Here is a 14,213-nt window from a genome sequence, read left to right as displayed (position 1 = left end):
AAGCGAGACTGTGAGCTGATCAAGTAGTGAGACAAGCGTTCAGAGCAGTAGCAGCACAGCAGCAGCAGCGCTCTAGTCACTAGGAGCCGTGGCGGCAGAAGCAGCGGCAGCACTATCAGTCACAGCAGAGGCAGCAACGGCAGCAGCAGCAGCAACAAACTCTCTCCTGTCTTTTTCTCTTTCTGGAGTTGTTTTCTGCTCAGAGGACAAAAAGCCAAGGAAGAAGGAGGGAAGTGATCCAGGGCTGATAGCTGCCATCAAAAACAAAACCAAAACGCAGACCTGGCTGCCCCCATGCCTATCGAATTTGTTTGCAAAATCAAATTTGCAGAGGAGGATGAGAAGCAAAAAAGCAAGCAGGATGGGGACAAGGAGAGCCTGATTGAGGAGAGCTGCACACCTCCGGTTAAGGACTTGGCCGGGTTTGCTAACTCCTGCTCTCTTCATGGGATTAACCACATCTTTGTCTCTGGTCGCCTGGGCATCCGGCAGACTCTCTGGGCTCTTGCCTTTTTGACTTCACTGGTGCTGTTTCTATACCACGCAGCTAAGTGTGCTATCTCTTACCTGGAGCACCCTCATGTCACAGCTCTGAATGAAGAGGCGACCCCAGAGATGGTTTTCCCTGCTGTGACCATCTGCAACATCAACCGCTTTCGCTTCTCCGCGCTCACCGATGCCGACATCTACCACCTGGCTAACTTAACAGGTCTGCCCCCCAAAAACAAGGATGGGCACAGACCTACTGATTTGATGTATCCTGCCCCTGACATGCAGGACATCTTCAACAGGACAGGACATCAGTTAGAAGAGATGCTCATGAGCTGCAATTTCAGTGGACAGAACTGTTCAGTCGAGGACTTCTCTGTGGTGAGTGAAAGTTTCTCAAACTTCTGTCTCTGTCGGACTCTTATCTTATTACTTTACTTCCTCGTGATTTATTGGCTTTATCAAAGCTTTTTGTATAAAACAAGTTCAGTAAAAGTAACATTTTCACATTTTAGGAAACAACAAATAGACTTGTCTTGTTCATGCGAAACTACTTATAAGCATGAAAGCAAAATAAATACTTTAAGGCAAAGGCATGTATGTACTCATCTCTAGGGGCCATTTGGTTCCCACGATATATTTCTGCTTGCAAGATTCATGACTTTGGCTCAGTTGTTGAGCTGTATTTCTTCTCACTAAGTTCCAAGCAGCAACAGTGCTTCTCTTCAGCCGTGTGTTTCAGCTTGTACCCGAATCTATTATGTCAAAGAACAAAGGCTGCTCCCGAAGAGAAACCGAGAGCTGTCGTATGTGGTTGTGTACTTTTCCAAGGCAAACTGTGCTTTAATGCTGCCTCCAACTCCAGTAGCTGAGAGTGCATGGCAATAAAATTGTCATCGAAAATAGCCGAGTCTCCTCTCTTTTCCATCTCTCCCTGTCCTTCCCCCGCTCTCTTTCTGACATTGGAGAGCAGCTGCTTTCTGCTCTCTCTCTCTCTCTCTCTCTCTCTCTCTCTCTCTCTCTCTCTCTCTCTCTCTCTCTCTCTCTCTCTCTCTCTGAGCTCTTGTACCTTTCAGGAGGGAAGGAGTAATGCTTCTTCAACGTTGTATTTCAATCTTGCTGTTAGGATTAAATATTTAAAGACAGACATACATGATTTTTGCATTAGCCAGATTGACTAAAAGGAATGAAACAGTTTCCATGAGAGATAAAGTGTGTGTGCGTGTGTGCGAGAGAGAGGGGGATCAGGTGAAAGAGGGAGAGTTTGTGCCTGTGTTCTGTGCACTATTTATTAAAGGCACTGTCCTTGCTCGAGATGGATTTCCCCATCTCTCCTGCAGGAATAGGAATATGCAATTGCTTTAGTGATGATAAAGTGCAGGTGTCAAGTCTTAATAGGGTATGTTTAACATTGAAATGCTCACCTTCCTGAGACCTAAAGATTCCGTCTTATCACAGGGATGGCACTACATTACCTCTGATGTGCCAAATTACAGCAAAGAAATAATGACATTTCACTGCTTTTCAGTCAGTTTCTGTAACAATATATTGAGTTTTTTTTATTTTACTTTGTTGTGTTTAAGGCAGCCCCTTACATGGAGATGTAAAATGAACTGTGCCATGACAATGGGTCCCCCTCCAAAAACAAATCTCAGTTCTATCAGGGAAAAGAAAATGTCATGCTCCTTGGGGAAGCCGAAAAGTTTGATGAAATTCACTCTGAAACCACAACATGCCTCAAAAAGTTTATAATGTGCTTCTAGCACATTTGATGGCGATGTCCTCTGACACTTTGACACTCTGTCCTCCCTGAGTACATTAATTAGCAGACAATTCTGACATCCAGGAAATTTCTGTCCCATGTCAGTCTATGAAGCGTCCTATTCCTCTCTTTGGACACTGGGTGACTTCATCACAGATTAAGATCCTGTTAAAGGTTCCCGAAGCTGCTGTTTCCTCTCTGTCGGCGATGTGATCTGCATTTTCAGGGGCTGTCAGTTAGATTTGTTACAGGCTACTTGCTGCCTCCAAGCATTACAAATCACCTACTCCGAGTCCTGGTGGGAAACAAAACCGTGCATAGAGTGGAAGAACTGGGAGCTGTGGGACCAGGCAGGAGAGCAGAATGTAAGAGTGCAAATTCAGTCACACGCATTCACTCCTCTGTTTTTGTTTGTCAAGTGTGTATTTTGTAACTATAAATTGCACATCATTTGTTACAGCAAGGCAGCCAGTATTACAGTTGGTGTCCTATTAATCACATGCAAGCGTGTACAAAGCCACATACACACACATACAAAAGTCTCCTGCCTGCATCGGTCATTATTCGTCCTCTCATGGGGCCATCCTTCAGGACCCGCTTCTTGTAATGTGTTTTCCTCTCGATTGATCATTCTGTAAGCTCCAGATGTTTCATTTTGGTAATAGCAACATGGATTTGGGGCTTTTGGGAAAATTGCATGATGAAATATATTTGAAATATTTTCTGACATTTCAGCTTCTAATGTAAAAAGCAATAGACATCTGGTTAGCATTTTGTTTTATCTTGCAAAGAATTTCAAGTAATTGCTCATAATTGAGTTCACCATTGCATTTGAATGGTTAATTTAGGCAAAACACACTGCCTCAAATGTGTGCTTTAAAATACTTAAAATCCTATCAACTATCCTATCTCTATTTTACGTTATTAGTTTATGACAGGAAATCATTAATTAAGCTTCTGTGCTTTCACTGTTCAGAAGATTTAAATAAATACAAATCTCAGGGCTCAAACAGAGAAATGTGTTTGCCCCTTTCCTGTATCGTGGACCGGTGTGATTATTTGACGTAGGTAATAAGGCCATTCTTTATAATTAAAGATTACATTATTGACTTGGATTAATCACAGAAGATAAAGCTGATTCAACAAGCCATGAATAAATAGATTATTTTTCTTCCAGTCTAACTCTGAATAATTGTTCATCTATTGTGTTGTGCTGTCGCAGAGATGAGCAGTGAGCCCTTTGGCTTTTTTTAAACAGAGCTCTGAATTAGTTTGCTCTGACTCTCAGCTGTGTTTGCTGCTGCATTATCAGATTTTGCTCTCAGCAAGGACAGATCGCTTCTGCATATATTCATGGAGATAACTAAACCGCTATAGGGTGGCATGCGAGGCGAGCTATAAAATCCTGGGTTAACGGGGACAACACTGAGGAGCTCTCCACCTGCAGTCTGTCATCACTTTGACTGAAGCCCCTATTGTGTGTTTTATAGATAATTGAAAGTTTAATAGTGTAAGCCATAGATGATGTTCAACCACCCCTCACTCGTCCTATCCTTCATACTTGGATGAAATTTTAAACCAAATTAATTTGAATCAATACTGTGAACAAATCAGATTCAGATTCAGATTCACTTTATTAGCCATTTGCAGTGTAACCTGCATTGGAAAAAAATTTGCAAGTAGCTCAAAAGTGCAAAGTCAACACATCAGAGGACACAAACATCAAAACAGACAAACAAATTGCACAAAAGAGACATTGTGAGTTGATCTCAATGAGTGTACTGCCCTTGTGTTGTCCATCAGAAAAAAAGATATTGTGAGCAGAGGAAAAACATGTAAAAAAACCAAATAGGAAAAGGAAATATACGAGCCGTGGGTACAGCGTGCACTTAAACCTAGAAGGCTGCACATAGAGTAGGGCAGCATTCGAGTGTGGGGTGTGTGAATTTTTCCTATAGGGTTTGTATCAGCAATGTACAGTACTTTGAGGTGCAAGCATACGGAGATGAGTCACCAGACCTACAACATGAAAACAAGGTTAGTATTTTCCTGTCGTGCTGAAGCCGTCCACAAATTTTATTTTTAACTTTCAGGTTCAAGATTGCACCACTGGTTGGTCTCTTACTCATTGGGTGGTTTTCAAGCATTTGTAAAAAGATACATGAGTGTGATTGACCCTGTAGCCACAAGAAATAGATGCCTTGACTCTGATGTTGTCTGTGAGTCTGGCAAAGACTCCCATGCACAACAGGATTTAATTCTCAGTTGTGTGTGTGTGTGTGTGTGTGTGTGTGTGTGTGTGTGTGTGTGTGTGTGTGTGTGTGTGTGTGTGTGTGTGTGTGTGTGTGTGTGTGTGTGTGTGTGAATGAGCTGTCTACATGTACAGATGACTGAGAGTGACATCCACCTCCCTAATGGGTCCGCACACACACCCCTTAACAGCCTACACACACCACTCTCTCGCGTCTCGCCAAGCCACCCGCCTTCCCCCTGGTGGAGAGTGAGGAGTGTGGGAGCGTGAAAGTGACTTGCTATGTGGACCAGCTTCGTCTCCAACAGCCTGTCAATTAGCCGTCTACAGTTCCACTGCTGTGGGTGTCCCTGCAGCTTAGCATGCTGTCTGATATCTGATCCACACACCCAACCCTGGAGGCCAACACTGAGCTTTATTACACCCCCTAAAACCCAGAAACAAACAACTACACACGCTGCCTTTTCCTCTTAATTTGACCCTTCTTGTGAAATGCAAAAAGAAATATCTGAACATTGATCCCATATCTTTCGAGGCCAAAGGGAAGACTGCTGCTTTTGCAACCCACTTCATTCCCACTGCACTCCTTCCCCACCTTCTCCTCCTCCTATCAGAGGAAGATGAATTGCATTGCAATTGGTCGGCTGCACCTCCTGATATGCATCACCACTGTCTAATCAGATGAAACCCACCTGTGACCAGCCACTGGGTAACACCAATATGCAAACAGTTTATATTTGAGAAGATTTACCTTTTCCATCACTCCCTGAGCCGGTTTTAAAACCTCACTGTGCCACGGTTTGAAGCGCTCGGTTTGATGGGAAGAATCTCCAGCTCAGGGATGGCTTTTAACTCAACGATAAAGGCTTCCGATGTTGTGGTACTGCTAAGCCCCCCACCCCCTCCTCTAACCCCTGGGAGTCTTTTACTCACACTGACATTTGTCTCTTTCTGACAAGTCATACACCAAGCTGTTGGTAGTGTTAATGTGGCTACACACACACACACACACACACACACACACGGACATGTGTATTTAGAGTGTGTATAGTGTAGATAGAATGCTTCCCCATATAAACACAGGTTTCATCACAGATTGAGAGAGTTGGCTCGCAAGATTGATCATGACTCTAGACTGGGTGCCCCTCCCTCTCTGCAGGATCAATACATCCTTCAGTCAGATTGCTTCCCTGCCCTTCCTTCTCCAAGCTTGGTGTGACTAATTATCTTGTGCCTATGTTTTGGGCCTATAGTCTCAGCTGCATTTGTTAATGCCACCAGAGTTGGTGAAGAATTTGATCTTTAGAACAAGATATCTGTTTGTTTTAGCATATATCCAGCCCAAATCAATCAATATACACTGTCTACCTTTTCCCTAAAGGGTGCTGAAATTATCGAGCAACACAAGATGACTCACAGCTTTGACTGTGTGGGGATGGGGTGGAATGAACGTTTTGATAAAGTGAAATCAAATTGGAAGTCAGATCGAAAAGTCAAAATCGAAGTTTTTCATATGCAGTTGATTGATGTTGAAGTGCCCCAAAACCATCTGAATTAGGATTCACCTAATAAAGAGCAAGAGGGAATTTTGATGGAGCGTGAAAGGAATACTCAGAAATGTAACCAACTCAAAGAGTAATGAATTTGAATGACGGAAACCATGGGCCTACATGTTGCAGGGCCGTGGGGTAAATATGTGTATGTTAGATTTCTCCTTTCTTGATTTCCATATGGCACATGTTCTCCACATTAACAGGGCTAATACATTGTTGTGGCATTTCCAAGTTAAGTCTGATATTACCAGTTTAATTATCAAACTAATACATCTCAACATGACTCACAGCACTGCCCCCAATACCGGTATCAATCCCCTGGATCGTTTAAAAAAGAATTAATTAACAATATCAGTGTATTTAGGAAAAGACAATCTCTGTTTGATTAAAGCTAATACATGATTTTAGTAGTGAGTATGCATTTTTCTCAAAAAAAAAGACTTAAACTTCATTCTGTCACAATAAGTTGTTTTTTTTACAATATACATTGATGATGAATAGCATTCACAGTACACGCTAACTATGATAATGAAAGCCTTTGGCTGAGCACACTTTAGATGCACACTTTTCTTCTTAGCTGCCAATGTGAGCTTTTTATTTTGTCATGTTTCCCAGTCTCTGAATACATTAGCGGAAATTCCTCTGAAAAATTAACCAAGCTTGCTTTTAGGCCACCACCACATAATGGGTTCATGCTTCTTCATTCCCCTTGCTGGTACGGTTTAATTACTTTGGGAGAGATAGCACATGCAGGAGGTGGACAAAATATTAGAGACACCTTACCTTACAATGTAATTCGGTTCAATGCAATAGAGATGTTTTTGTTAATGAAAACTATACTTAAAATTTAGAAATCCATTTTGTTTATTAACAGTAAAGCATGTTCAAAATAATTATGAAAACTGAAAGGTTACAATAGTACAAACAACTGATACAAAATTAAAATCTTTTAATTTTCATTAGTTTTTTATTATTTTAAATGCCAACTGTCCAACTGAACAGAAGAAATTTCCAATATGTATGACAGAAGGAGTGTACGTTTGAGATCATAGATTTGAGCCACCAATTTAGAGGTTTCAAATGAGAGAGCAGTGTGTGGGATCATTTTGAGTTCATACCAGAAAGTATCACACTTAAGTGCTTAATGTCTTCTGGCAGCCATTTGTGAATTTGAACTAAAAGGGAAAACGAGAAAAAACTAAAAACACACCTCAATTTTCTCTATAAAGATGTGTTACATCATGCTTGGGGTGAAATGCCAAAGGATAGCTAACAATACCAGAACTAGCATGAACAAGATAAATGCGGTTAATCCAACAATGTAACCTCATGCTTCAATACAGCTACTGTGGTCTGAACAGTCTGCAGAATACAAGAGAGAGAAGCAGCTGTGGTGACGTTATACTGTATGTTAAATCAAGGATGTCTACCAGATTAAGTGAAGCCATGATAATGAGTGGTGTGCAAATTTGTTGTAACTTGTTTAATTCCAAATTGAGGTAAAACTAAACTAGAATACATTTTTCTGACTAAAATAAGGCAGAAACTCAAAACTCAAATAGATGTGGTCAAAAGCTCAGAATACTGAACTTTGAGGGTGAGGCTGTGTCATATCACCTCTTTATTGCAAAAACACCATGAACACCTTACAATCTATTGTTTGGTGTCCCCATACCAAACAGATTTAAAATGTAGAAACCATGGGCAGTGTGACTTGGATGAAAATGTCTTTCGGCTACAATTCAGCCCATGGAAATAGCAAACAGCACAAATGTCATAGTGAATATTTACCCCGGGCATAGTCTGAACATGAAAGCCTCGTCTGTCCGCTTGGCTGGACACTTGGCCCTTATTCTGAATTATGTCTCATGTCACACACTTGCCTGTGCCACTTTTTTGAGTTTGTTACCCCACAAACTGTATAGCAAACAAGCTTTTGAACATCCCTTTCCTGTCTCTTTTTCCCTCTATGGCTACATTACTGTTGGCTATAGTTATGCAAACAAGGATTGAACTGAAGTACATAAACACTATGGTGTCATGACAGGTGCGATATTTTGTGAGTCTATATGATGTTGTGGTGTAAACCACCTGGACAGGCCTTCTTGTATGATGACATTTGGCATACCCTGTGGCTTCTTCTTGGGAGATGCGTGCAATGGTTTGTCACATGGCTTCGAGGTTAGGTCAGCAGCAAGTGCACCAAACACATTTCTTTCTCCACTGTAATGTTAATACCGACTGAAAATACCTGACATTTTATATTACTTAATAATGTACACCAAGCTTATGGAACAATATGCCATGAATAATTCAAGTTATTGCCCTCCTAATATCACTCCCGCTGGCCAACATTGAGGCAATTTTTTTGAGGAGGGACCCTGGTTATGTTTTTATACTGTTTTGTAAAGCTAAGAGGAATCAATAGCAGAAAACATATTTCAAAGCAATTTCAAATTTACTTTCCCTTTTTTGCTATTATAATACTATTAGCAGCTGTCCGTTACACTCGTCAACTCGAGCTAGCTGCTAGCTACTCATTTAAAATAACATGAGGCCTACATAAACAATGTAGTTTTCAGTATTTACTATATGTTAGTATTAGGGCTGTCAGCATTAATGTGTTAATCGCGTTGCGATTAAGGGCAAAGCATAACGCATTGATTTTTTTTTAATCGCATGCCGCCATTTATTAATTTATTTTCACTTCACTCGGCTTTACTTCGTGCCTAACAGGCTACTATTTTGACCCTTTGCCGCACCTTTACTTATCATCAAGCTGTCATACTTCCTCGTAACACGTCCTACTGCTGCAGTCTGCAGGCATGATGGAGAAATGCAGCAGCAACACAATTCTGAATGGCGCTTTTTGTTTTCCAAAACTCCCGGACAGCTCGCAGACAAGTCGAAAGCCATAGGCACATTGTGTAAAGCCGAATTAAAATATCACCGAAGCACGTCAAGCTTGAGCTACCACCTACGAGCTAAGCATAGTACAGTTAACATGACTCAGGTTAATGCTAGTGGGCTCAGGCAAAGCACTGTTTTGGAGAGTGCTACTCGCCGACCTGTTATTGAAACCAAAGTGCAAACGCTGTCTCATCAACCGGTGATCACTGGACGTCAGTGAGTAATCAAAATTATTTAGAAGTTACTGCACACTATATTGACTATATTGGTAAGTAGGGTTGGGTACCGAAATGTGCCAACCTAAACGGTAGTAACGAGACCGAATAAGAACGAAAATTTCGGTCCCTCATTTCGGTGCCTGACTTTACACTACACCTGACAGCATGTAACATTAGCCTACCTTTAGCTAGCAGCTGGATTAAACACGGTTAAAATGCTGACTGCTAACGTTAAACATTGTAAAGTGTGACTGTATTTCACTGTAGAGGATTCCAACACCAGGACGTAACAGTCTGCTCTGCAGCGCAGCAGCTGCCGTTGTCGAAATTAAACAACACAGACGGTGCGTTCACTTAAAACAGGTAGCCTCGTGGTGCATTCACAGTAATTGTAAAATACCCTTTTCCCATCTGGTGGTTGTTTTTGTCGTTCAACAGCAATTTACTGGTGAAATAAGTTATTGTTATAGTTATTACGTTATTATTAAATCTTTAATTTTGACCATGGCCTTAACAATAAACATTTTTCTTTTGTTTACAGTAAATAAATAATAACAAATACAAATCTTAAAGTCAAGTTTAACACATGATTAATCGCGATTAACTATAGAAATTCAGCGATTAATCGCGATTAAAAAAAATTCATCATTTGACAGCCCTAGTTAGTATCTTTTTCGAACAGCAAAAAGACACAACCCACTCACTCAATCAAAATGATAGGTCTTCCACGACAAAACCATCTTTTGCAAGTGTTAATTAAATTTCCCCTGGAGTATTAACCAGACGACAGCCAAGATGTCTTTTTTGTTGTTTCAGTAAGAATTAAAGTCACTTACCGTATTTTTCGGACTATAAGTCGCCCCGAAGTATAAGTCGCATCAGTCAAAAAATGCGTCATGAAGAGGAAAAAAACATATATAAGTCGCACCGGACTATAAGTCGCATTTATTTAGAATATAAATACAAGTTATTCAACTACACAATAGCACACAGAACAATACGCTGAATACGGTAGGTGTCCGGTATGTTAACGTAACACATTAACAGTTATTGAACTATACAATAGCACACAGAACAACTAGCTACCAGGGCGTGGAGCACGGAGGTATTAAAAGGCGTGGAGACGTAACTGCACCGTGAACGAGCCCCTCCCGACTCGTTCCTCCAGCTCTGGCCATCTTGCTTTCAGCCCACGATTAGCCGATTAGCTTTCTTTGTTTTCTTCATTGCAGTAAGAGTCACCTTTTCGCCAGTCTCCCTCATAAGTTTCTCCCTCATTTCAAACTTTCTTTCTGCTGCTCGATTACCGTTTTCGGCTGCATATTTTACTACCTGCAGTTTGTTATCTCTTTTCTTTCTCCGTTGTCTTTAGGAGGAGCGTTCTAGTTGTCACAAGCCTAGAGCGCCCTCTCGCGGCTGTAGACGGTAATGTTTTCAGTATGAATTAACATGTAAAAACATGTTAAATTATATATATTTTGATATATAAGTCGCACCTGACTATAAGTCGCAGGACCAGCCAAAGTAGGAAAAAAAGTGCGACTTATAGTCCGGAAAATACGGTAGCTATAGCTGTAGTTCTTTTTTTTTTCATCGGTTATTGACTTAAATTTCTGCTTGCAACAGCGTGGTTAGACAATTATGTTTTAATTAAGATTGCAATTTAAAATTTCAATATAAAAATGATTTTGTGATTGTTGTTGCTTCTATTATATGCGTCTATTATATGCGTCTATTCTCGCTTTACCCTTTTCCCTTTTACTTTCTGCCTATCTTTACATTAATGAATTTGCTCTTTCTTTATTGTTTCACATTTTACAATTGGACACAGGTCTGAAATACAGTGCACAACACTCCCTAATATAGATATTGTATCACTCTTCATGCAAACGTTCATTGTAACTCTACCTTTTTAACCAACATTGGTAACCTCCCTTCCTCTCAAATGTGTTATGTCCACGTCTTGTTTGTGGACTGTAAATCTTTCAACTGATGTTGGCAGCTTCGTCATCAGGCCCTGTCAATGTTGACAAAACACTTGACCTTCAGGTGCAGTGAAATGTCATCTGATTTAGCACAGCCCGTTTGAATTGCCACCACTCATGTTGTCATCCAAGCGCTGCATTTTGGTTAGGAATTGTCTGAGCAAATGCATTACTGTGTGTGTGTGTGTGTGTGTGTGTGTGTGTGTGTGTGTGTGTGTGTGTGTGTGTGTGTGTGTGTGTGTGTGTGTGTGTGTGTGTGTGTGTGTGTGTGTGTGTGTGTGTGCGTGCGTGCGTGCGTGCACTTTAGTTTAATTGTAAAGAATGACAATCATGGATGACTATGCATTGCATGGTATTCTTTAACTTGTATACCAATGTGTTGGTCTTATAAATGTGAAACAGCTAGGCCTCTTTTGCCCTGCATAAAAGAGATACTAGATTTATGCCCTACAAATCTTTGAAGTGGCATTCATGCTTAAAATCCTGCTTTTATCCAAAATGACAGTTAGCAAAGCCATGCTGCACTGAGCTCTTGCAAAGCTAAAGATGGCATTGTGGATTGCTTTGTCATTATACATGTATAATGCAATGTTTAATTTATTTTAAGGCAAAATACAATGTTGTCTCTGCTCATCCCTTTTTTTCTTCATTTGTACTTCTCCTTCAGCTAACACAGTTTTGTCCAGTGTAACGTCTGTCAGGCTGTATTTACCTACATTCCTCATCTCCCCTCCTCACGTGATACCAAGCCACTGTTAGGCATGTTGTTTAAACAAGCGTGTAACTCTAGTCATGTTCCCCAATGGTGTTGTCAAGATTAATTCCGTGTTTTCCTAATGCATGCTAATGAGAAAGTTGTGTGCATTTGATTGTCAATAACGTGAAATACGGCCCTGCTCCCTAAATGCTGGCTCCGTTCAATAACCTATTAACGTTGAATCACAGATAACTTGGCGCACATCAGGAAAGCAATCTGAAATTTGTCCTGACATTGATCCAGCAGGAAGGAGACCTATTGCTCCGATTAACATTGTTGCCCCAGGAGAGGAGTCCCTTAGCCATTAATAGCCCACTGTCCTAGATTGTACTTAGACCACATAAAAGGCTTATATTTATGAGACACATAGGTGCAAAGCAGAATAGTAGAATAAAACCAACCTTTTTAACCATCTCTGGGAGCTGTGTTGCTGTTTCATTTTCAGGTAGTATTCTAGCCAACACTGTTTTGATCTGTCAATATAACATAATTTGCTGATTGCACTATGATGTAAAGACTACTGCGTACATTGATACATCTAAACTATTTACTTATTATACAGTAGCAGCCAGAGCCACTGTGTGTATGCTGGGAAATCTGTTCTCATAGTGATGTGTTTACATAAAGGTAACAGTCAATGTTATGAATGTTTAAGCAGTGTTGCACCAAATTATTGGAAAGATAAATGTGCACTTTGTGGCACAAAACATCTCTCCTCTAACACTAATTTAACAATGAGTAAACTGTGATTAAACTTTAATCTCTTTTTTTTGCTACATTTTAAGATCTTTAAGATGTGACATTTGAGGTGCCCTTAATACCAAACGTATGCATTTGAAGTTTCGAGGTTTGAATTCTTAGTTTCAGTTTCTTGCACTTCGGGTCTCATCTCAGAACCAGCTAATGGGTGTCCTGACACATTTTAAACAGTGCACAGGAACATCTGTAAAATGCCACGGACCCTTTCTAATTGTGCCAATTATTTGAATACCAGATGTCTGTGTGCTTCTGTAGTTTAATGCCAACTCATGGGAGGCTGCTATAATTAGACCCACTCGAAATGTGATTGTCTGATCTTACAACAAGATGAAAAGCATATAACATGCATCATGGCTGGAAAAGACAAATAGCTCAGCCATTAAACAACCCCCCAGGAACTTGGAAGGGAAAAAAATGACAGATTGTTTCAAAATTGCAGTCTCATCCATTTAATAATATACACAGTGATAAGGGCATCTCCTTAGAAAAATATGACCAGTAATGAGGTATGGCATCGCTGTTTACGCCTGTCCTTGACATTCACTTTGAGAATAAGGAAAGGGGGTAACAGCATCTTTCTAAACAGATCTGGAAAGTCCACGGGAAGGGATAAATGTCAGTGGGCTTCACTCACAAATCAGGGCTTTTTTCTTCCTCTCTGACCTTCACCATGTCTACTCTACAAAGAATTAGCAGGATATTAATAAATAATTGGTATGTATACTATGATGAAAGGGATCCCCAGAGACAGATTGAATATGTCTTGGATAAAAGCATGCCCTTGAACTGACAATTAATTAGTGCGTTTAGGTAATCATAAATAATTAATTAGCATGACATTGAGGGACTTCTGGGACAGGGCGACAACTGGATGAATTACCAAGCTTCACCGTAAGCCAAGTATGAGACTGTCGCCCATGCCACATAAATCCATTGTCTATTTGAATATCAGTGTATATCTAATTGGTGTCATCATATCTCTCTTGGTGAGAGCTTCACCTAAGGATACCATTTGGCTGCTCCAGTGGAAGTGTACTGCGAACAGATCAATAGATGTAGTTGGCATGATTATGTTACGATTATAACAGGAGAGAGTCTTGTAAAGCCTGGTGATTTGAAGAGAGGTGCCACACCTCTTGGCACAGTTCCTTCGGCTGAAACAGCTCAGTGGGAAACAGAGCGGTCAGTGAGATTGGCTGCGGCCCTGCTTTAGGACCAGCTGGCTTGAGAGCAGAATTAGAGCCTCCCTCCTTGTTTCCACCTGCCGTATGCTGATCAAGTGTTCCAAGTCAAGCCATTATTTGCTTCATTTCCTTGCCGAATAATTCACCTTGCAAGTAAGCCAGCTGTTCTCCCTATATGGCATGACATCTCCCTGCTTATGAAAATATCTAAAATAAATCTAATGGTGAGAGCTTCGAAAAGTGTGCTGGTATTAATTCAACCAATACTTTCCAGATAATTATTCTAGAGTATGAACTTTTACCAGAATAACAACTGGAGCAAAGTGTCAACATGAATTTTACTCT

General features: G+C 40.6%; 1 protein-coding gene across 1 annotated transcript in view; it reads left to right on the top strand.

Moving 5' to 3' along the window:
- The first annotated feature begins 294 nt into the window (after nucleotides 1-294).
- asic4a (acid-sensing (proton-gated) ion channel family member 4a) overlaps nucleotides 295-14,213 on the top strand; it is an 87,656-nt gene continuing 73,737 nt past the window's right edge. The window contains exon 1 of the mRNA XM_028591542.1: nucleotides 295-870. Within this exon, the coding sequence (XP_028447343.1) occupies nucleotides 295-870 (576 nt within the window). The remainder of the gene's footprint in view (nucleotides 871-14,213) is intronic.

This window comes from Perca flavescens, chromosome 11 (assembly GCF_004354835.1).
Source record: "Perca flavescens isolate YP-PL-M2 chromosome 11, PFLA_1.0, whole genome shotgun sequence".
Lineage (NCBI taxonomy): Eukaryota > Metazoa > Chordata > Actinopteri > Perciformes > Percidae > Perca > Perca flavescens.
This window is presented reverse-complemented; position numbering and strand designations above follow the sequence as displayed.